General features: G+C 27.8%; 3 protein-coding genes across 12 annotated transcripts in view; all 3 read right to left on the bottom strand.

Moving 5' to 3' along the window:
* Positions 1–1,994: 1,994 nt before the first annotated feature.
* Positions 1,995–6,935, bottom strand: LOC138180674 (serine/arginine repetitive matrix protein 2). Of its 4 annotated transcripts, none has more exons than XM_069114738.1 (7): positions 6,531–6,935; positions 5,835–6,155; positions 4,910–5,551; positions 3,911–4,694; positions 3,655–3,709; positions 3,508–3,537; positions 1,995–3,335 (listed from the first exon to the last, which is right to left on the bottom strand). In XM_069114738.1, the coding sequence occupies exons 2-7, from the start codon at positions 6,149–6,151 to the stop codon at positions 2,410–2,412; spliced, it is 2,754 nt and encodes a 917-aa protein (XP_068970839.1). In that variant the 5' UTR covers positions 6,152–6,155; positions 6,531–6,935; the 3' UTR covers positions 1,995–2,409. The 4 variants fall into 4 exon arrangements, with proteins under 4 accessions (XP_068970839.1, XP_068970842.1, XP_068970841.1 ...); XM_069114741.1 differs by having other exon boundaries at positions 6,815–6,922; XM_069114740.1 differs by having other exon boundaries at positions 5,835–6,167; positions 6,815–6,913.
* Positions 6,936–7,998: 1,063 nt separating this feature from the next.
* On the bottom strand, positions 7,999–13,335 carry LOC138180710 (CLK4-associating serine/arginine rich protein). Of its 2 annotated transcripts, XM_069114797.1 has the most exons (14): positions 13,064–13,335; positions 12,620–12,717; positions 12,077–12,252; positions 11,788–12,003; positions 11,536–11,711; positions 11,347–11,420; positions 10,877–11,218; positions 10,312–10,725; positions 10,134–10,244; positions 10,005–10,053; positions 8,850–8,913; positions 8,673–8,778; positions 8,321–8,581; positions 7,999–8,235 (listed from the first exon to the last, which is right to left on the bottom strand). In XM_069114797.1, the coding sequence occupies exons 1-14, from the start codon at positions 13,193–13,195 to the stop codon at positions 8,217–8,219; spliced, it is 2,238 nt and encodes a 745-aa protein (XP_068970898.1). In that variant the 5' UTR covers positions 13,196–13,335; the 3' UTR covers positions 7,999–8,216. The 2 variants fall into 2 exon arrangements, with proteins under 2 accessions (XP_068970898.1, XP_068970899.1); XM_069114798.1 differs by lacking the exons at positions 7,999–8,235; positions 8,321–8,581 and having other exon boundaries at positions 10,001–10,053.
* Positions 13,336–20,236: 6,901 nt separating this feature from the next.
* Positions 20,237–24,216, bottom strand: part of LOC138180523 (uro-adherence factor A) — a 36,136-nt gene continuing 32,156 nt past the window's right edge. For all 6 annotated transcript variants that reach the window (XM_069114453.1, XM_069114450.1, XM_069114454.1 and 3 more), the window contains one exon: positions 20,237–24,134. In XM_069114453.1, the coding sequence (XP_068970554.1) occupies positions 24,063–24,134 (72 nt within the window). In that variant the 3' untranslated portion in view covers positions 20,237–24,062. The remainder of the gene's footprint in view (positions 24,135–24,216) is intronic.

A 24,216-nucleotide genomic window follows, 5' to 3' on the forward strand; every position in this document is an offset into this window, starting at 1 on the left:
ATCTCGATATACACTATAATTTTACATATATTATTATATATACCTTAACTTACTCTTAATTATCCTCTATTTAGTCTATATACTTAATTACTTTAAAAAAATTTATCTTGTAAGTTCAATTTTATTATTATTGTTGTAAACTGGTGTATGATTATGGTTCCCTCTAATGTGAATATCTTGTATGGTAAATTCTAACGCCGCGAATCCAGCTGTATAGCAGCGCACCCAAGGCAACGAACAAAAGTTATTTAACAAATTTATTGATTAAATGTCAAAATTATTTATCAGTAACAACGGTCATCACTCTCAAATTTCGCATTTACTTTCGCTACCGTGGGAAAAAACATTGCCAAGGCATAAATCGCTTTCTAATACTGTAAACCCCAATCAAATTAATGTTTATTAGCATTAGTTAATAAGAATTTGTCTTATTGAATAACAAATAAATTGGCTACTAAACAGATAAATCTGTTACTCTGCGACCCAAAAACAGAGAGAATCGTTAGAATCGTTGAACCGTTAAAACTGTCACGACACTGAGCTCAGAGTATAAATAAATTTCATAAAAATACAAATCCTTGTTAAAGTAGTCAATCTATTATAAATATTCAGTTTTAAATATAATCAGTCTTAAATATAAATTATTGTTCAAGTTAATCTTTCTCGTTGTGTATTTCTTTATTCAAACGTTGAATTAGTTTTCGAATTATTTCAAGTTGTAACGCAAGCAGAATGCTTCAGCACTCTACGGGCTGTAATGTTGTTTTAAATATGAGCATTTATTATATGATATATATATATGTATATACCTATAATCTGTCGAATGAGGACAAGAAAGAAACTCGAGTATCACTAGTGGGTAGGCAATAGTGGCAGTCGCAACAATCACATTTTGTTTGCGCTTACTGCCTCGTCTCGTTGGAACACGATTACGATCATACAAACAGGTCTCCACACTGATGTACTGAAACCTAGGGAAAACCGTCCGAAAATTGAGTCATGTCTAATCGTGAAAGATAAACGTGGAAAGTCAACAAAGTTCTCGTTCTTGCGAGACAGAGATGAATAGAGTGTCACTGTTCTGTCTGAGACATTCATAGTATGTCACGCATGCGCAGAATAAGGATATTCTTATGTTTCATGTTAATATTTTACAACTAGTCACGACTCAATTTTCGCATAGTTTTCCTTAGGCTACAATATACGAGTGTCAAAATATGTTTATATAATCGTGATTTCAATTTCCAACTATAAATTAAAGATAAAATGTTGATATGACTTGTAGTGTTGTTTTAATCATGGACCTAGGGATCCCAATATTCCTATGTTCATGGTTTTAATAAAAGTGTAAATAGCAATAAAAATAAAAATAATATTATTTCATCTCTTTCTTGTAAAAATCATAAGCATTTTTTGCATAATAAATCATTATTATTAAATTCATATTGTATTACACACGTCTTAAAACATCTGTGGGGACGTCATATTTTAACCTAAAAGTATTTCTACGCTTTTAATTATATTTATTGTCCTTTGTATTTAAAATGATATTCCAAGGAAATATATGTATATATTGTTATTTCTCAATATTAAATTTTTTCTATGTTTGAGTGCATATAAAAGGATTTCTAAATTGGTAGAATTTTTTAAATGGAAAAATCATTAATTTTATATTATTTTAAAATTACAAAATTTGGATATGTATTTAATATATGAAAAATGGAGATAAATAATACAGAACAATTTTTAATTCTTCATTTGATATATTAAATAATGTCAATTTAAAATGGAACTTAAAATTTTTTGTACACAAATATAATTTTTCTAATTAATACATATTATAATATGTATAGTAAAATGTTATTTCAATTTTCTCTCTCAATATTGGTCATAGTTGAACAATTCAGTTACATTTATAAAAATGGTTAATAATAAATAATAGAACGAGGTAATAAACCGTGATTAATGTAATACATGAAATTCATAATTACCACATATTTACATTTGTTTAGTAATTCAATGATAGCATAAACAGTGTCTTTCTTCCACCTGTTTGTATTGTCCCATAAAATGTTTATTCAACAGAACACATTACATATAAATGATTTTATAATTTACACCTTAAATATAATGTTATCATATTTTGTCAAGAATATTTATGTATATACGCATTTGATTATTTATGATGTAATGTTCAAATGCAATCTGTATTTCAAATGTATTTTTATTTTAGTAATAATTTTTGGAATATTTTTAACATATGATGTAAAAATTTAATTTTTAAATAAAACGATAAATTCATGTCTTTCTTTCCAAATTTTTGCAAGAATAGACTATAACTTTTTTAATATATTGGTATATTTGATTACATGGTTCTACATTTAGTGTTTGTGCTTTATGCAAATAATTTTAGAATTTTCCACGAAAATTTCCACGCCCGCGATAAGATCTTCCACCTGAATGCTTTCCTCTGTACACATGTTTCATTAGTGAACTTGATCTACCTCTTGGTAACTTCCCTCTTCCATGCCAATCTGTTCCCCTTTGGAATGTATGTTCCAATTCCAATTCTTCTGCAGAATCTTCTAGCATCATTGGACTTTCACCTCGACTATGATCACTTCTGTTTTCATGAAATTCATCACGTCCTTCTAAAGAATGCCTGTAATTAGGTGAGTATCTTTCATGGACATAATGATCTCGTACAGATCCTTTATGACTGGAGAAATTATCTCTGCTTCTTATTGGAGATTCTAATTTCATATTTCTTGAACCATGATCTAAGGAAGATATAGAATCTATACGATGTTTACGATCATCAATTCTTCTAGGAGGTGATACCGTTCTATTCCAAGTTCTTTTTTGAGAAGAATTACTTAAACTCCATCTCAAGTCGTCAGCCTCTCGAAATTTAGGTGTGCAATCAAATGTTTCACGCACATTCCAATCTAAACGATCCATAATAGGTCGTTTTTCTTCTTTAACAGCATATTGTAAATCTTGAGGATATACTTGTACTTCAGAATCTACCATAGTAACGCTCGCTTGAACAAATTTTGTATTTGTTTCCACTTCATCAGTTTGACAAATTTTTTGGTGCATTTGTACATTTTGCTTTATGGAAGTTAGATGTTGTCCTTCCTCTTCTTCCCAATAGATTTTGCTTTTGTTCTTTTGTAAAAGAATCGAATTTGACGAATATACATTTTGTTCACTTTGTATATTCTCCTTCTTTGGATCATAAAAAAATCGTCCTTTCATTTTTAAACGAAGATCTTCAATAGGAAGTTCGCGTAAAGCGTGTTCACAGTGACGTAATATTTCTGGTTTGAATCCTATTGTGAAACAGAAACAAAATTACGTAGAATTAATTTACTCATTTCTATATCACTGTACTTGAATTAGGTTGAAAAGAAAATAATGTTAAAAAATTTATTTAATAATGTTGCTTTACTTAAAGATAAACTGTAGAAACCATTATAAGTTGACAAATTAAACTATTCTTACCTGGATACAAGACTGGCAGACTAGTTGAATCTAAAAAATGTATAGAACGTGAGAAATAAACTAATAATTTTGTTTATTAAACATAAAAAATGTTTGAAATATTGTATATATAGCTTTGAATAGTAATTAAATCAAATATATTCGCACCTTTAGCGGAAACAGATGCTTCTAACAGACTGGATAAACTTGTTTTTTCAAATTGCTGTAAAATTAATTCATAAGACAAATGTTAATGTTTTCATATAAGATTTAAAAATTTAACTGCACACTACATGAAAAGGTACGTAAAAATATTACTCATTAATTTCAAAGTAATATTTGTTGTTTTGTGTGTGATAATACAGAATAAAATATATAGCTATATAAAAAAAGAATTTTTTGTTATAATATATAACAAAATTACTTTTGTATCTGAGATGACTGGTGGTTCGGGAGTCTTCAATCGTTCTTCTTGTGAGGTATGATATCCATTATAAGAATCCGTAAATCTACGTTCCCTGTAGTTTTGTGAGATTGTATCCTTAGATTTATTAGAAAATTCAAAATTTTGAATTGGAGATTGACGAGTGGAAGGAATGCCATGAGATGAATTATATGTTTGTATATGTTCCACTGTAGATGTAGCAGATTCATGTTGTGGTGATGAAATTGGTGCTGGAAGAAGTGCTGGTCGATGTGTTGACTGAATAGAACCAGTATTTGGTTGATTATACATTACTGGACCAGAAACATATTCAGTTTGAGGTAATGGATGTAATGGAACAGAATCAAAATTCATTGGCTGAGATGAATTTTCAAAATTCATAAAAGGTGGACCACCAGTTGTTATATTTGATGACATTGGTGGTGCTAATCCAGTTTGATGCATGTAAGATGGTATTGGCATTGATGGTCTAGATTCTGTTTCTTGCTGATATACATTATTCATTAGAGGTGATATGCCATCCATAGGCGAAGGATGTGTATATCCAGAATTCATGTGTGATGTCATTATAGCTTCATTCCTTAGTTGCCTTGTAAGTTCATTAATAAAGGGAGATCGTTTCCTTCGACGTTCTAATGATCTACTTCGAGTTCGACTTCTACGACGAGGACTGTAACGTCTACTAATTGGTGAGCGGCTGACCTTTCTTCTAAGACGTTCCATACTGCGACTTCGTTGTCGATCACGGGACCGACTTCTTCGGCTTGACAATTTAAATTTTAAAAATTAAAATATTTTATTAATTTAAACTGTTAATAAATTTCACCAGTATAATTTAATAAAAGCAAAAAACTTTTTACATTAGATTTAGATTTTATACGAACTTGTTTTACAAGATAGATTTATATAAAAAACATTTTTTTATATCTACAGTAAAACTTAAGCAGTTATATACGCTTAAAAATAATGTCCTCTCACCGTTCATGTATATTTATACGTCTCCTGTGTCGTTCAGCACTCCATCTTCTATCTGCACTTGTTCTTCGTTCCCAACTAAGTCGTCTAATTGGACTTCTTCGTCGTTCTGGACTGAATCCAAAAGGGCTTCTACGAGCACAATTAAATCTTGGACTTCTTCTTTTGTCAGGACTAAACTTCAGTGGACTTCGATGTCTCTCATTGCTCATCTTGAAAGTACTTCTACAACGTTCTGGACTTAATATTAGGGGAGATTTACGTCGAGGAGAATTTAGTCTAATTCTGTCTGGAGTTCTACGTCGTAATGAGTTTCCTCTTTGACGTTCTATACTTCTACGTCGCTCTCGGCTCCTACGCACATGCATCTGTGCTTGTTCTATATTTTGTCTCTCTGTAATGCTCTGAATGGCTTCAGTTTCTGTACCTGGAGGTACAACATTATCAGAGTCCAACAAATGTTTAATAGCTTTCTCTTTTTCAGCTAGAAGTTTGCTTTCATTATCTCTTTTTGTACGTATTTTGTCTCTTTCTATATCTTTTGTGCTTTTAGAAGGATCGCGACGGATTTCTTCATGTTTCTTTTCTTCTCTCTTCGGTCTTTCACGATTGTAAGATCCTTTGTGGTCACGTCGATATCTTTCCCTATAAGTAGGCTTATAATAATTTTTTTCTGTATATTACTAATTATTCAAAGGGAAGAATTTAAATTTTTAAACATAAACTACATTGATTTTATAATGTAATATTAGATATTAAAATTATGATATGTATAATTATAAGTTATAAACTGACTCTATGTGAAAGTTTGTTGCTATTATATTTTATAATAATTTGTAATTATTATGTAATATTATATAATAAATTCATTTTTATAATATAATAAGAAATAGCTATAACAATATGGATTCTATATGATTAATGCTACCTAGAAGAACGTTTTTGTTCTTGATCCTTAACATGGGTAGTTTTAAATTCAACTTCACGACCCTTTTCTTCATCACCTTCCCAAGCATCAACAACATCTAAACCTTCCATAAAATCTTCATCATCAAGAAATTCTTGAAGTTCCTCATCTGGTATATCCTTTAAACCTTCAATTGCACGTTGAACATCTTCATTTGTACTTTTTAATGCAGATTCTTTCTTATCAACACTTTGTTTTGTATAAAACTGATCCATTGATTCATTTTGCACATTGTTCTTAACACTTGAATCTTTCATTTTTTTTGCTAAATCACACATTTTTCTGAAAGATCAACTAAATTGTTCAGTTAACTAAAAACACTATAAAATTAACATTTCATATCTTTCATGTCATGATAAGTTTATAACAAATATTCTAAAAATTTGATTCTTGGTTTACGATAAAATTAAGTTGATTCAAATGTTTCCAAAGGACATTATTATGTTATAGTCTTAATTTTAAAGTTTACAATATATCTACTTGTAATGATATGTTTTAGTAAAACATTTATGTAATAGACATATTAAAACGTAATAATTAAAGTAATACAAAATTTTCATTATTAAGTACATTTAATTTCTTTTGAATAATGTACTTAATACAATTATAGGTATTCTTTAATAAATTGAACTTTAAATAATAAACGCATCTCTTAACCTTTCGATGGAATATATAAAATTGATATTAACACTCTCATTACGTAAGTCGTATTATCTTTATTTAAAATCAAAATAATTAAAAAGTCGTATGTTTCTTGATTTTGTAAATGACGCTTATTATACATTTACGTTAAGAACCAAAGTTACAGTTGTTTGCCAAGTAGACTGTTCTAATAGGTAATATACGCACTTATTGTTAATAATACTCAGTACAATTAAGTACACAACACGTGACCTCAATGATAATTACAACGTGTACCAATAATGACATAAAAGAATTACATTTAACTTGTCTCTTCTTAAACTCTATTATGTAGAAATATTTGAATCCGAGATATCCGGATCTTGAAAAGTCAACATCTATCTATTCCGCCATATTAGTTACTAACAGATTTGAGGTACGGTGTAAAACAAGGGTATACTCATATGAATTTCAATACGTTAATTAACAATATTAAAATGATACATTACTAGTATAAAGAATTATATTATTGATTTTAATTAATTCATTGTTTTGTCAAATTTATATTAATCTCGTAATAAGGATTCATATAAACGCTTTCATTCAATTTGTTCCTTGCAAGTACTACATGGTCATAAAAACGGGTCTGGTACTCGCTAGGGAAAATCGTCGATCTTTTGAGTCGAAAAATATCAAGATGGACAATAAGAAAAGATCTTGTTCTGCGAGCTAGAGAGGTAAGTAGAGTGTAAGTATGAATCTGCTCTGTTCGAACAGAAATGACTATTCATTTCGGGTTTGAAATATTCATAGTATCTATGTATGTATATGTATATACGTATTACGCATGCGCAGAACAAGACCTTTCTTTGACCTCCATCTTGATCTTTTCCACTCAAAAAACGGACGATTTCGTCAATACTTTCAGTATGAGAATGTCCAAATTTGTTTATATGACTATGGCATTAGTTTACACCTAGATGTAACTACATATGTTATACTTACCACATTGAACAAAAAGAGGGAAATGTGCAATTTAAATGATACAAATATTATTAATAAATAATTCTAGTACTTTATTATATTTCCGAAGATTAATAATGTTACTTAAAATATATAAACTTTTCAATTACATCATTTTATTGAAATTGAAGTTATTGTATATATATTTATAAAATTTTTAACTGCTAAAATTGTAGCAATTAAATAAAAAAACACTTTTACATATATATGTATCTTCCAGTTATATTTATTAAAATTAAAAAATTAGTTTTATGCACTTTTTTTAGAAATTAAAAATATTTTATTAAAATACTTTATATGCTAAAGTAGTTTCATAATATAAATGTTTAAAAAGTGGCAAACATTTTAAAATCAAAGTTATATAAATGAAATTGAAACATTGAAATTATTACTTAATCTTATTTAGATTTAGATAATAATATTTAGTTGTAACAGAGAGATATAAAGTTCCTGTTGAATAATAATGATAATAATAATAAGATATAAATAAACAACTGTGTTTTATTTTTATAATATATGATTAAACAATATTAATCAATTGAAGGATAATTGTAAATTATAGTCATATCATATGTTTTGTATCTTTCTTTATCGCATTTCTTAGAGCGTTTGTAGCATTTTATGAAAGGAATGCAATACAGGAAGTATCTAATAAAATTTTAAGCCCATCAAATGGAAGATTAACCGCATGCTTTTTCGTCAATAATCGACTAGGCCCCTAAAAGAATAAACGTTAATGAAACGTATTGGAAGACCATCTTAATTTTAATTCAATGTACTATAAAGAGCATTTGCAATTTTACCGGCTATTTCTTGGACTTAAAGAACGAAGTGGAGAATCTCTGTATCTCCTACGAGATTCACTTCTAAACTTTTCTCGATCATCCCGCCTGTCTCGTTCTCTATCTCTTTCCCGTTCACGATCGTGTTCGAAATCCCTCACATCTCTATCTTTCCTTTCTCGACGGACAATTCGTGGACTACGACCAGGGCTTGGCGTACGCGATACAGAGGAATGTGAATCAGAACTATGACCTTCATAACGATGTCTTCGTTCTCTTTGTCTAAAAATTGTTAGACCAGAATAATAATGATAGAAGATAAGTAATATTAAATTAAATATAAAGAATATATAGAATAGAGATAATAGCATACTTTCTACGTAACTTCAAAGACATTTCCCGAATTTCATCTTCTCGATCTTGCCTTTGCTGTTCCATTTTTTCAATTCTAAGTTGCTCGGCTTTTTTATCAGCTTTATCTAAAATATAAATATAATTATATTATACTAAAACTACGTTTGTTATAGAAGTTTTTATAAATTTTACTTACACTGTCTATTTAATAAAGCTTGCATCTTCTTCTTAAGCCGTTCCTGGGGTGTAATCTTCAGTGACTGAAAAATGTAACTCTTAAAAGTCTGTTTACAATTACTACAATTTTTTTCTGATATGTATAGCAAAGCATAAAATATTTCTAAAATTTTAATATAAATTTGGTAACATTAAAGAATATTATCTGTTACACTTTTTTTCTTTTATTCAAAATATTTAAACTTTTTGGTACAAGTAGTTCATTAATGATTTTAAATAAATGAAAATTTCAAAGAAATTTTATATTTATATATAGGATGTTCAGAAAAACCATTCAATATATATGTGGTACATAGGATACACCATACTGAGTAAAATAATCTTAGTAAATATAGTGAATATTGGCTTAATATTTATAGAGGGCGTTCCACATGTTTTCCTTCAATTTCTATAGACAATTGGCATTTTCTCATGCAGAGTCGCAAACTCTTTCTCAAAAATTCCAGATCGCTATCGAATTATCCGACAAGTATACCAGATTCGGTTACGTAATTCTTCTGTCATTTATCCAACCTATATTTACTAAATTTATTTTAATCAGTATGATGTGTCCTACGTAACATAGAAACATTGAATGGTTTTTTTTAACACCCTGTATATGCTATTAAATAGTATGAAGTTCCATATTTTGTATAAGTTTAAGATATATTACATATATAGTGAAGCTTATATTAAAATTTTAAAAAATGTATTATGCTATTACATATCAAGATATTGGTATCAAATATATCCTATACTGAAGACTCTTTTGTATTACTACGTCTACGAAACAAATATATTAAACCATAAAAAATTTAATGTTTTCATTCTGATAACGTCAATAATAAAAATGAAAATTTCACAGAAATAATTTCTGAGAAACTTCATTAATGGAGCTATTAAATCAAATTCTTCGTGTCTTTCTCCTACTGGACATGTATTAAGAACCCGAAATGAATTGATTAAATGTGAAATATAAAGAACATGATTTAAACGCCTTGTATTATCCAACAGAATGAAAACAAGTAGCACTTGTTGAAGTTCTTCGTCGAGAGGGTAGTTATATAAAGAGTATATACTGTCTTTTATTCTCTGTGCTTTAAGTGACTAAGTAAGCGTTATGGTTCTTACTGACTTTGTGTCCGCCACCAGAATTTGTACTTAACCCTGCTTTTGGCTTGTTCCTGAAATATTTAAGTTAATTAAAAGACTCCTTAAAGCTACTTTTAAATTTGTAGCGTAATATAATTAATATTAAATTTACATGTTCGTGATATTAGTAACCGTTAGTTTCGATGCTGCCGGAGAGACTTTCTCTTCGTTATCTGATAGTTCTAATTCCAAACTTGATGATTTCCCACGTCGGCCGTAATATCTAATATCATAATTAAAAAGTAATAAACATACCGAAAGTTTCATATTTATTACAATATATATCCTACCTTGGCAGTGCTGGCACTTTATTTTCAACACTACGAGATCGTTTGCATCTGGATTGACTTCTTGACCTTGATCTAGATCTAGATTGAGATTTAGTTCTGGATCGAGATTTGGATACTGATTTCGATGGAGAATAATGTCTTCGACGATAACTATCTCTTGAGTGACTTCTGTTATGTGACTTAGATCTTGATCTCGATCTTGACTTTGATCTAGATATACTGCTCGAAGATGAACTTCTAGATCTTTTTGGACGAGAGCGGGATCTAGATCTAGACCTTGAAATGGTGCGCGAACGAGATCTAGTGAAACTTCTATATCGAGATCTAGATTCACTTCGAGTTCGTGATCGCCTTGAACGACTTCTTGTTCGCGATCTTGTGATTTTTCTATGTCTCGAACGTGTTCTTCTTGATCTAAAAATTATATATCAATTAGTAGAATAAGTAAATATATATAATATAAAAAATATACATATATAATTATATATATATATATATATATATATTTATTTATACATTATATATACAAATACCCTTATATGTATGTAAATATCGATGAACGTACCTGGTCCTCGACGCACTTCGTTTCCTATCACGGTTTCTGTACGATTTAGATTTATTAACAGATCGAGAGCAACTCCTAGATCTTGATTTTGAAAGTTTTCTATTAATTGTACGTTCATTAAGTGCTGGACTATCTGATCTTCTACGTCTAAGATGAGAGTAATTGACTTTTTTCGAGTTGGAAGAAGTGACATGAGACGAACTTCCATGAGTCTCTTCTTCACCGCCAAAACTTGTAATATAAGTTATTTGTCCAGTGTTTATAGGTGAAACAGATCTCGAGCGAGATTTGGATGAAGATTTTCTATAGGGATTGTATTCAGGACTTTCCCTTGCTGCATAACTAATAAGCAAAATGTAAAATATTTTAAATATATTTCTGATAATAAGGACTAATTGATTAAGTACTTAATTAATAAACTTATTACTATAGTAATAAGTGCATTAATATTATAATATAAAAGTGACTACCTAGGTGGACTCATAACTCGACCAATCATCTTTTTTTCTCTAAATGCACGTCTTTCTCTACGTGATCTTCTACCCTGTGATGTGAATTAATTAAATGTATATATAATAATATAATTAGTAATATGTAATTAATAACTTTAGTCATGTTATATTATCAAAAAATATATTTAATTTAATTTTATATTTTACCGAGTACATAGCTTTTTCTTCTTCTTGTTTACGTGCTTGTCTCAATGTTTCAGCTTCTTCAAAATCTTGTGTTAAAAAACTAAAATAATCAGCACCTAAAAGCCCATATTTTTGAGCTACTAAGTTCATTTCATGCGCTTGTGATGGCTCTATTTGAGATACATCTACGCAAATATCTAGAAAGAAAAATTAAATGTTTATAATATATAAGACAAAGTACTATAATAATTATTTATAGAATATAAGTTGTACCTAGATCTATATCACTGTCTTCATCGTCTGCTTTTTCATCAGATATAACAGTATCCAATGATTTTACTGTTTCAGTTATTGGTTCTTCTGTTTCATAATTATATCCAATCGCAACATTATTACATGATTTCTTCTTATCCCTAGCAGAATCTAACTTTGTTGATGAACCAAATTGTTCTTCCAAATGTATTTGGTGTAAAAATTTTTCTTCCGTTACTACATTGAAGACTATTATTTATCAAATAATTTTAAATAAAAATAAAATGTAGATTTTAAATAAATCTCCCACCTCCTAAAAATTCGTTTTGAACAATAATACGATAACGTTCATAATTGATATGTCTGTCTTCACTAGTGAGAGCAATATCTACATCAATAGAATCTGGTGCTTCTGGTATCCAATCAAGATGAGCACGTACATCAAATCGGTCAATAAGATTGTCTTCGTTTCCTTGCCATGGCATCCTATCAATATAACATACATTTTGCAGACAGAGTTATTTATTTATATCCTGCTGTATGATAAAATTTTCAAGTATTCTGTTTTTTAACATAATTCATTAAATGTTCAATTAATTCCTCTGTTTAGTATATAAAATATTTTTTCATGTATAATTCCTATATTCATGTATGATATGAAAATGTTACATATTAAATCTAATTTTCATGCCAAAATATATCACAATTTTATATATATAATAACACATATGCATGAAAATATACGAATGATGATATTAACAATTAAACAATTATATGCATTAAAATTTATTTATAAGATGAAATGATGTTTTGACAAAAGGTGTAATAAGAGATTAATAACACAAAGACTTACATATTTGCAGGACTGTCACCAGCAGTAGCAATCGCTGGATCCAAATGTATTTTGCAAGGTCTTCCATGAAGTTGCAAAAATTGAGTAGGATCCGATTTCTAAAGAAAATTTAAATGTGTGCATAATAAAATGGAACATATTTCATGTATGACATCTATATATTATAATGTATAATGTATACATGCATATAATTGCGCGATGTGAAATGATGTGAATTCGATGTGAAAGTGAAATGTGTAATTTCTTGAATTTATATCTTTAAGCGACTATTAATAATTATAGAACAGACATAATGTATCTATAATAGACTTAGGAATGAGTTTAAGGTTAACTTAATAATAAAAGGAAAATAAAAATTTTGGTCTCATGACAAGAGGAATAATGTTAAGTTTCATAATTTCAATAAAATTTACATAAAAATCGTTATTTAATTTGTTTTCTTACAATTTTTTCATAATAGTCTCGTCGACGTTCAGCTCTACGACGATAATCTACCAGCATTCCACGAATTTTCTTTTCCTGTTTTCGTGCTTCATGCCACATTCTACCACCTGTCTTTTTTACGGAAAAACTCATTGTACATATCAAATAATTCACAAATCACTAAATTAAAAAGGAACTTTCATGTTAACACTTCTATATAAGGAATCCAAAAAGTTATTAATTAGACTCTTCCCCTGAGAGGTGGACATATTGCATTTTACAAGCGCTATTCTTTATCCAGAAAATATGATTCTACTAGAGAGGCGATTCTACGTTACCACATTGGCGATAGGTTGGAGATCAGCTAAAATCTCTTTGCACTGTGACTGTTTTCTTTATATGTGGTTGCACTTCTTAAAATGCAATATCCAATGCCTACGGTACAAATTTTAATTACTTAATATGTTAGTCTTAATTTAAATTAAAATCCTACAAGCATTGGATTATATTATTATAAATCTATTTTATTATATTGAACTATTGTATGTATATAGTATATTTTATATAATATTGATGCATATATAAATATAAATATATACATATATAACATAATAATATAATATTAAAATAGTATATGCGTGTAATACATGAGATACATACCAAGAAACGTCTGAACGGTGCATAGTGAAGTACATATTTGCTATGACAGCTTGATCAAAATTTAAATTTTCAAACTCATTTAAAAACAAAAAAAAATCTTTTTCCTTATAATATTCGAATGAAATGATGTAATGGTAATTTTAGCGACTTTAAACTTCATACGAAAGCAGGCGTTCGCATAGAAGAAATTTTCATTTATTCTGAAAGTTAGTTTTTACGCAAGGTATGAAATTTATAACTTCTCTTATCGCAACTGTTTAGTATATTATTTTACTTTTAAGCTATTTGATTTTTAGCAATTCAGCAATTTCAATCGCCTTTTTTATTTTTCTGTAATGCACATTTGGAGGAAAAGTGTACAAGAAATAGGTTGATGAAAATCGTTAAAAATTGTTGCTCACTCACTTCTACATACATACTTATATGTATAGCCTATTAACTATAATGAGTAATAAATAGATTTAGTTGAGCTATTTGTCTGGAAGAATTCCCGAAAATACCGTGATTATTCGGGCTATTACAGTATTCTCCTGCTCTAATTTATTTAGATAGATATTACATTCAAATTATTTTAAAATTGGTGATGAAATCTTAGTTACCTTACATTTACAGTACAGGGTATTTATTATAACGTTTGCCACGACATTTTAGCCCTTTTTGCTAATCTGATGAAAAAATATTTCGAGTAAAAGTTAGTCAGTACTTAGATGGTAGCAAATTGCAGTAAACACTATCAAAAAATTTTTTTTATTCAATAGAAATTCAAAGTCACTTTAACATTTCTAAATGGTATCATATAATTTTTCTTATCGAGTATTAAAGGTGGCGTGTATCGAAACAAATTCAATGATGTCATGCATATTTACTTTTCTTCAATAACTTCTTAAGAAAATTATTAAAATATAATGTAAGTTTCCTTGTAAGTATTTACCTACATATGTAAGTACATATGTATGTACTGCATCGCATGTATCTCCTCTACTCTCACCACATCAATCTTTCTAGAAATCGAAAAATGATATTGTTGCTATAATAGGTAGATGTTCTAATATTAATAAGTTCAGAATGCATTTATTATGTCAATAACAAGTAGATTTACATTTAGCTAGAAGGTATTACTGGATAATTTTCTGCGTAATTTACGTGTTAATAAGGGAATTTAATAGGCTGACTTTCTTAACATCTTATTGAAAGAAAGCAAATGTGCATGACACCGATGAATTTATCACAATGAACACAAACAATCATATGTATGTATATCTAGTGTCATTTAAGCACGTTATGTTGGATTTCATTTCTTATTGAATAAAAACCTTTTTAGCTATTTCTATTGTTGCAATTTGTTATCAAAACTTATTTGACTTATTTTTATTTAAAACAGTTCTTTATCAGATTAACGAAAGGAATTGAAAAATCGTGGTGACTGTTACGATGAACACTTTGTATACATATACAAGGTGAATCATAAATGCACGTCCATATTTCATGGTATGAATCTACAATCTACATATATTTATATGACATATTTTTCTTATTTTCACTCATAGGAATATAGGAATATGCTTCTGTTATTTTGAGAAAAAGAAATTGAAATATTTTGCATATTCCCAATTATTCAAAAGTGTCTTTTTAATTGGTATGAAGTACGAAATTAATATAAACATATAATATAACGATCAAGATACATTTAGGATTTGAATTCAAAATTACATTTTATTATCTTAATATGGACTAGTATAATATTACGATGTACACATTTAATAGCTTACTTATAATTTATAACTTATAATACATCCACAAACATTGATAAAGACAGTCATAATATTTTGTAGCATGTTTCATGACTGATGAAGCTATAGCGCAAGCTCTATTTATGTATAAGATATATTTTATCACTTATCGTATCGACATTACAAATGGTTGTGTTTAGATTATCTTACCAATATGATTTGTTTAAGGTAATGTTGTGTCTATCGTTTGCACTGACTTTACCCGATTAGTGATCATTATTAAATTAACATTTCCTCTCTCAAAATTGACTTTCCCCTTTCTATACAAAACTTCCCTTAAAATTAATATTAACTTACATCAAAAGTATATTTATACTAACCTAAATTGGCTATTTTTATGACATCTTATACGTTTTTTCTGTTTCAATATTAACATTAAACTGTTTTAATGAAACATTAATATATTTAAATGTATATGTATGCTCGCTTAATTTAGCTGAAATTGATGCATCAGGCTCATCTGTTCTTTATTGATATAAAGAAAAGGAATACAATAAAATCTAATTACGTTCAAATAACGAATCAAAAATTAATAAACATGAACTTTTATTTCACATGTTTAGAATTTACGTTTTCCATGATATAATTATTAACCATAACACCTTTTACACGTGTAATATTAGCCGATAAGATCTAACTATATTCCGGTAAATAAAAACTCGTTGTTTTCTTTTTTACTTTTTACTCTTCAGTTACGGATATTTTCGACAAAAATTTAAGTCTTTAATTTTATATAAAATCTATAAATTATTTATCTGTTATTTATTTTCGTTCTTCAACGCGTTTCTTTCTTCCTTTTTTTTGACAATACAAGTAATTTTCGGACATCATCACATTATTTATTGTGAATTAAAAATATTTTTTTCAATTCTTTCGAATATAAACTGCTTGTTTTTCGAACACATGAATGTTTATTATTTGCTATAGTATGAGCATTTTTATTGGAGTACGTTCTACATACGTAAGTTTATTTGCATAACAATCATTTTAAATTTTAAATCGATGAAACTCTTCATTTATGATGAATGAGAAAAGCATAATAAAAAGACAATCTCTTGAATTTTCATTGAATTTTTTTCTTATACGAATTATTCGATTCAATGTATCGAAGCTCTTTAAACAATTTGTCGAGAAGCGATTACTTTCACGTGTACATTAGAGTAATATGTATACCTAGTAACTCGCGTTGCAAATCTTTGCGGTTTCATACATACATATATATATATATATACTATATGTATAGCTATATATTTATATATGCATATGTATATGTCTGTAGTCTTTACTGCACAAGCAGTCATACGAAATTCTGTATAGTTTAATTTTCTAATTTATAACAGTTCTTTGCGTTGATATAATTCTTTTAAAAATTTTTTTTTTTAAGTAATTATGTTAAATATATTCTGCGATTAACAGTATGCTATAACATTTTCAATACCGCGTATGTTTCTTATACGTTTAACACATGTTATGCAATGAAATGTGATATTTTGTATTGATATTACACTTTTAGAATTTTCTTTACGAATATGCTTTACAACTTTTCAACGCATAACAAAAGTAAATGCAGGGATACGTTCAACTAATAAAAACTTCATTAACTTCACTGCTTAAAAAAAAAAATGTTCTATCAACAACCACGCAAGGTCAAATCGACAATAATGTTATTTTGCGAATGTTATTAAAATATGGCTAAACAGACACATTCAGTCAGGGTGGTTCACGGTGGCTGTATATTTTATTTTATTTTTATCTTTATATCTATCTATCTATCTATCTATCTATATATACACACACACACATATATATGTATGTATTTATATTTGTATTCATATTTATATTTGCATTCATTTTTATATTTATATTTATATTTGTATCGATTTCCGCATATATACGTATTTATATGCGTACATATGTATACACGTACATATGCATGTTTTATCTTACTCTTACAATTAGCGTAATGACTAGATAAATTTCGGCCACCCAATATAAACATGTTTGATCCCATATATTTTATTCGTATCATTCCTTTGTTTACCAAATATATGGATAAAAATTTCCATGCCAAAATTCATTTCTTTTTTATACATAGGACATTTGTATTGTAAATTTGTGTCAACGTTTCCGGGCGCAGTCTCCACATAACTGAAAAGAACATTTTATCGGTTCCCTTTTTCCCGAAAACTTCGTCGATATACGTACAACACTTTGTATAAGGCGCTATTTTATGGTACGTTTTAGAAATATACGTGTTCATACAATGAATTTGCAGATAAAAAATGATATTAAATATTTCATAAGTAACGAAAAAGCTTTCAGTTAAAAGTAACAAAGTTAAATGACGTAAGATTTTTTATATTTTCAAATAATTAAAATGTAAATTATAAAATGAGAGAAAAGTACCAAAGATCTAAAAGAAATTTATTTAGAGTTTACTTAGAGTAGATGCTTTATGAATGGTATCTATGTAAGAGAATAAAAAAGAAGTACATAATACTATATGTAAACGATTGTGTTCATTTTATGAACATAAACGTCCGAAAGAGTTTTTACTGGACTTTTTGATGAAGGGAAACGCGTGGTGGTCAATATTATATGTGTGTATACATTTAATGTGATATGCGATGTTCAACACGCTGCTTACGTCTTTTACAATCGAATATAAACTTTCGAAATTTATTTAAGGCTTGCTTTTTCTAGAATTCTATGAAAGCACCCATAAGGATTAAATGTATAAATAAATCCTTCATGGTATAAAATTTATATCGTTATTGTATCTAGTCGTAAAATATGAGGCGAAAAAGGACTGTTTTAAAATAGCAATAAAACAACGTATCTGCACGACATGTATAATTAGATATCAGCTATTATGGCAAGTAGATATAAAATAATCTAAAGAAAAAAAACCGCATACATAGAAAAATAGTACGTGTATAATAGTACGCGTATGTTATATCTATATAATAGAAAGATAGTTTGATTGAAAGTAAACATAATTATAAAAAATGCAATATATTGAAACTGCAATTGTTGACACGTTGATTATCTCTATCATTTTCCTCATATTATAGAACAAAGCGTTTCTTGTCTTGATATTTATACAAAATAAATTAAAAGAACAATTAAAACACATACGTGATTTACGAATTGAAATAAGGTTTTTCCATCAAAAATATTGTAAGAAATGTAACCTTTTCTGAAGATATAGTAAATGCATAAAAAAGTATTGAGAATACGTTAGGACATTAGCAGAAATAATAAAATGTGCACGTGTAAAGTATCATATAAATAATCTTTTCAATTGAATAATTACAATTTAAGATCAAAAATACAAAAGAAGTAACTGTTATAAATATTACATATGTATTATAGTAATGATATTAATGAAATATTATTTATTATTAAGTAATAAACATTCCAAAGTACATTAATGCTGTTAGGAAATATTATTTGTTATTTTCGAATTGGTACATTATGCGTAATGAACTTTTCTCAACCACCTCATACGTACCTATCTCGTATAAATCAAATAACATTCAACGTGCGAACAATGTGAGTTTTTACCGAACGAAGCAAGAATTAACATCTTTTTTAATTCATATATTTCTAATATGTATCGCTATTCTGTTCACTGTATTAGATCTAAAGTGATTTCCATTTATTTAAAATATCTATATTATGCAGATATTCAGTAAAATTCTTGTGAAGCAAAAGCAATAATGATTTCTGAATGATAATATTGAGTCAATAAATAAATGTAAATTATCTTGCATTAAATAGATTATAAACAGCAACATTAATCGTCTGCGATCAAAAATAGTATTTCTTGGGAAACGTATCGAGTGGATTTATATTATACAAAATGTATTTGCGTATATTTGTAAGTTCTTTCTAACTTTTTGAATGAAATTCCAAAAAGAGTAAAACATTTCAACTGAAATACGAAATATATAAATAACCACATATTAATAATTAAAACCAGATTTGTTATCGTACATAGGATTGCATAATTTTGAAATAAACATACAAATATAAAATTATAATTTATATAATATGTCCACTATGAATGCACAGTTGAACTTAAATTGAAGTTCTTGACGACAATAAACGATTCTGCGAAAATATTCTCTATTAAAAGTAATTTATGTAAAAATAAAATATATATTATTTGTAGGAATTATTATTATTGCTAATCTTATTTTAAAGACGTTTCTTCTCTAAAAAATAAATTTCAAAAAACTTTTACATTTATCCTTGTTTTCGATTAATCATAAATTATCATGAATTCATGTGTTTACGTTCGATATAAAATAAGGAATTGAAAAAAAGAACAATACAAAATTTACTATATTTTTTACGATTGAAATTGCGCGTTTCGGAGAAAAAGGATAATTATATATGTATATATCTTGTCCGAAACGCGCAATTTCAATTGTAAAAAAAAGATATGAAATTTCGTATTGCGTTTTTTCACACACGCACGTATGTGCGCGCGCGCACACACACAATATATATATATATATATATATATATAATATATGTGTGATATAAGAAATATAAATTATATCAGTTTACTGCAAAGTGTACATTGGTATATGTGGATTTATCATTATAGACTTTTGCTTTAATAAATGAAGCATATTTCCCGACGGAAATGACGACAGTAATTTTGAAGAATTTTTATAGAGCTGAATTATAAGGTATTAGACAAAATGGAAGAAATCAACTTTTTATACCAGTATACTGTTTGATAGAATTGTATTTCTTGATAGAGACATATACTTAAATTTAAATAAATTTTAACAAATTTACACAAAACTGTTGCATTATATGTATATAAGCATTTTTATTTGATTTATTAAATTTTTATGCGTTGAGAAACATAATTTCTTTGGTTGCAGCAATGTTCCTATAACTATCTTTAAAAATGTGCTGTATTTTTGTGTGCATTCGACAATATTAAATTGAATTTTTAAATTAAAACGTTGTTTGTCATTCATTTCAAATAGTGTTTCAACGAAAAATTGTCAAATCATTCTATTAGAATTAAGATGGTAGAATTTTCCACTCAGATCCGTTACACAAGCATGCGCATATTTTTATTTACTAAAACATAACTTTTGTATATGTAATAAAACATAAAAAAGTTCAATTCCAGGGCATTATAAATGGCACTGATTAAATGCAGACAAAATAAAATTAGTATAAACTACATTTTTGTACATAATATTTGATATTACAACAAACCGGTTTAAATAGGATTTGTAAAATCATATAATTCTTTAAACGGCGAAATTATTATCCGTTTCAGTTACTTTCTCTCACATTCACCCTTTCCTTTTCCTTGTAATCGCTTTTCTTTTTGATTTCCTTTCTACATTTGAAAGATGTTCTATCGTGAATTTTTTTTTGTTTATGATAAAACAAAGATTCAATAAATAATAAAATGTATTCTATAACATAGATACTTCAAGGTTGCATCATTTTGTAAAATATATTTATTTTTACGTATATCATCTTTGGAATACACAGAATAGCTATGCAACAAAATAAGATTGCTTTAATCATTTTTTAAATATTTTGTTATGGAAAAAAATATTATCGAAAATTATAAATATAGTGCTGTATGATCATTGCAATTCAAATAATTATGAAGAGAAGAAAATAAAAAGAGAAGAGAAAACATTAACATGGTAAAAAATTTGGAAGAATTCTTTTTGCGAGAAGCACGTAATTTTGCACTTAACTTACACTAATCAAAAGGAAATTTAATCGAGAATTTTATTAGTAGTATGCAAAAAATGTCGCAGTTGATGTATTTCTTATATTATGAATTTATTAAACGATGGCATATTATTTGGAAAGTTTCTTTTTTAAGCAAATATTGGGTTTTAATCAATCTTGAGGTACCTATATACATACATGAATTATTTTGACTTCTCAATATCTTAATAATAGAAATGCAAATAAAAGGACCTGGAAGTAGTACTAGATACAAAAATGAAGAAAACATAATCCTATTGTACAACAGAAAAATAAAAGATATTTTCCTTGAGATAATAAAAATATAAAAGCAAAAAAAATAACGAGGAATCTCTATCATGAATTCGGTATTGTTGTTTACATAAAGAACAAAAGTAATTTAAGCTTTTTTTTCGTAATTTCACTTGTAATCTTTTACAAATATTAAGCTTGATATTCTATGAAAGTTTATTTAGAAGACAGAAATTATTATGAATTGAAATTTGATATGCGCAAAAAGGAAAATTATTATTACGTACATATCATGATAAATAGTTAAGAAAATCATGCGATCTGACATATCATATTTAATATAGTTATTTAATGTACTTTGGCATTGAAATTTTATCAAACTTTCATTAGAAATCTTAAGATTTGCATATCGCGTATCTGTCGTTAGTTGAAGTGGAAAGCTTCCAGCAAAAAATTGATGGAACTCAATGGGTGCTGATGCGCGGTATTTACATAGAAGAGAACTCCTCTCCATGTTAATATTATTTAGTTACCATTTGTAAATGTTACCATGTTAATAATTTTTCAGTCGTAATATTACATAAAATCGAGATTAAAACGTCTTTTTCTTTTAAGTTAATTTATATTCGATAAGTAAAGAGTATCTTCTAAATAGTTTAATAAGATCATGTTTCAATCGTGATAACTGTAAATGCTTGTATAATTAATGAGATTGCTCTCGCTTGATTACATTAATTGTGAAAAAATGATGGAGTAATATTGCACCATGTAAGTCGGTTACGACTGACGACATTAAAATATCATCATCCATCAGTAATAAAAATAAGTGCGTTCATTTTTACGCAATATGTTACATACAGATGTTGTTTTGTTGATCATATATTTACTTCAATAGCAATTCATAGAGTGTTATGTTCAATTGTTAAACGAAATCTTAAACTTAAAATTTGGAAGTAAAATTCTAAAAATAATTATTCATATTTTCTGTATTATGGTATCGATACACAGAAAAATATTTTTCTATTTCCTAACGCGAAATTTTGTTGTTAAAGTTTTTTTATCTTACAATAATTATCAAAGCGTAAGTAAATTTAAATTTAGAATACAACATTATGGAAAGACACCTTGTTAAAGTATATTTAGCGTTATAATGTTCGGTATAATAATTTTAACAAAGAAAGAAATACAGAATTTTCGATAGTACATTTCGATGCCCATACAACGTTGAATATTAAATTTCTTTCTATGTATCAATAATACTTGGTATTAGTAATTTGATTTGATCAAAGTAATTGTTAACAACAACCAAAAATATTCCTTTATCAAAAAGAAATAGTTCTGAAAAAGATCACTGTAAACAAAAATTTTGTTGATGTAATGAAATGTTATACGGAGTACTCTTCAGTATAACTACCGTGATATTTATCGCGATACGTCGTATTCGAAACATTATGTAGTAGACAGTAGATCTTAATATTAGTAAAAATTAAAAAACTAAAGGAATTGCAACTCGCGGATAGAAAAGATTAAATAAACGATGTAATTTAACATGAAGCCAACAAAGTATATGAAGGCCCTTCCAGAAACATACTCCGTCGTTAACTATGTAATGTACAGAGAGTTCCAGCCCTGCTCTAAACGGTGGTAAAGAGCTTTGTGCTATGTATAATCGTGTGCACTGCATATTTCGCTTTTCTTATCGCGCATGGAATGCGATTCTCGATGCTGATTTCGCAACATATATTATTTCTGTATTCATTGTGTTTGAATACATGGAATTTAATTACTTAATTTTTTGTCTTCCTCTCTGTATTTGTTTCGCAAAAAGAGCTTCTATAAATATAAATGTCCATCTACTTATCATATCCTTTTTGTAATAAATTATTTTCTCATAAATACACATCACAAATGTATTTTTTAGTAAAAACTTGAAAACAAATATACACAATGAATGAAGATATACACAAATGTATACACATATAAAGTGCAAGCAACACAATTATTGCTCTTTACTTCAAAAGTTGCTTACATCGCAGTCTTTGAAAATAAACATACAATAACACCTTTTCCACATATATGGTAAATAATTTTCTCAATACATAAAATATTCCACTATTTTGTAAGGCGATAGAAAATAAAAACACATTAGACAATGGTGAGGAAGAATCGATGAAAATTCATCAAACGTATTTTCGGTTTGCAACAATTGGTTGTAGTTTCAGCATCTGGATATTATTTTTTAATAGTTGTACGAATATTAGACTGGAAAACAGACATAGAGAATCTCATTCATAAATAAAATGTTTATGTATATATTATGTATATATATATATTTTTTTTGCTTTATGTAAATATTCAATATATTAATATTTGTCGCAACGTGTTTACGTAAATTTTGTTGCTTTGCTAAGCAGGAGCTGGTGAGAATATACGAATAGAATTTCACAAGAATCGAAACACAAAGCAATTTGCGTAGAATAAATCTGTACAGAGAGTAGAGTATTGAATAATATGGTAGTGGATGGCGGATGTATTGTCTGTTCACTACGCATATCAGCCAGGCAATCAAACGCTTATATGTACACTGGAGATTCCTGGCCAGTTAGTAGCCTAAACATCGACGTGGGCATCGTTTTCATTAATATCTGAAATAAAATACAATTGGTAAGAAGCGTATTACAATAACAATTATTTTAAATACAAATGTAACTTCCAATATATTGCAAT

This window comes from Bombus flavifrons, chromosome 6 (genome assembly GCF_040668555.2).
Source record: "Bombus flavifrons isolate JBK064 chromosome 6, iyBomFlav1_principal, whole genome shotgun sequence".
NCBI classification, from domain to species: Eukaryota; Metazoa; Arthropoda; class Insecta; order Hymenoptera; family Apidae; genus Bombus; species Bombus flavifrons.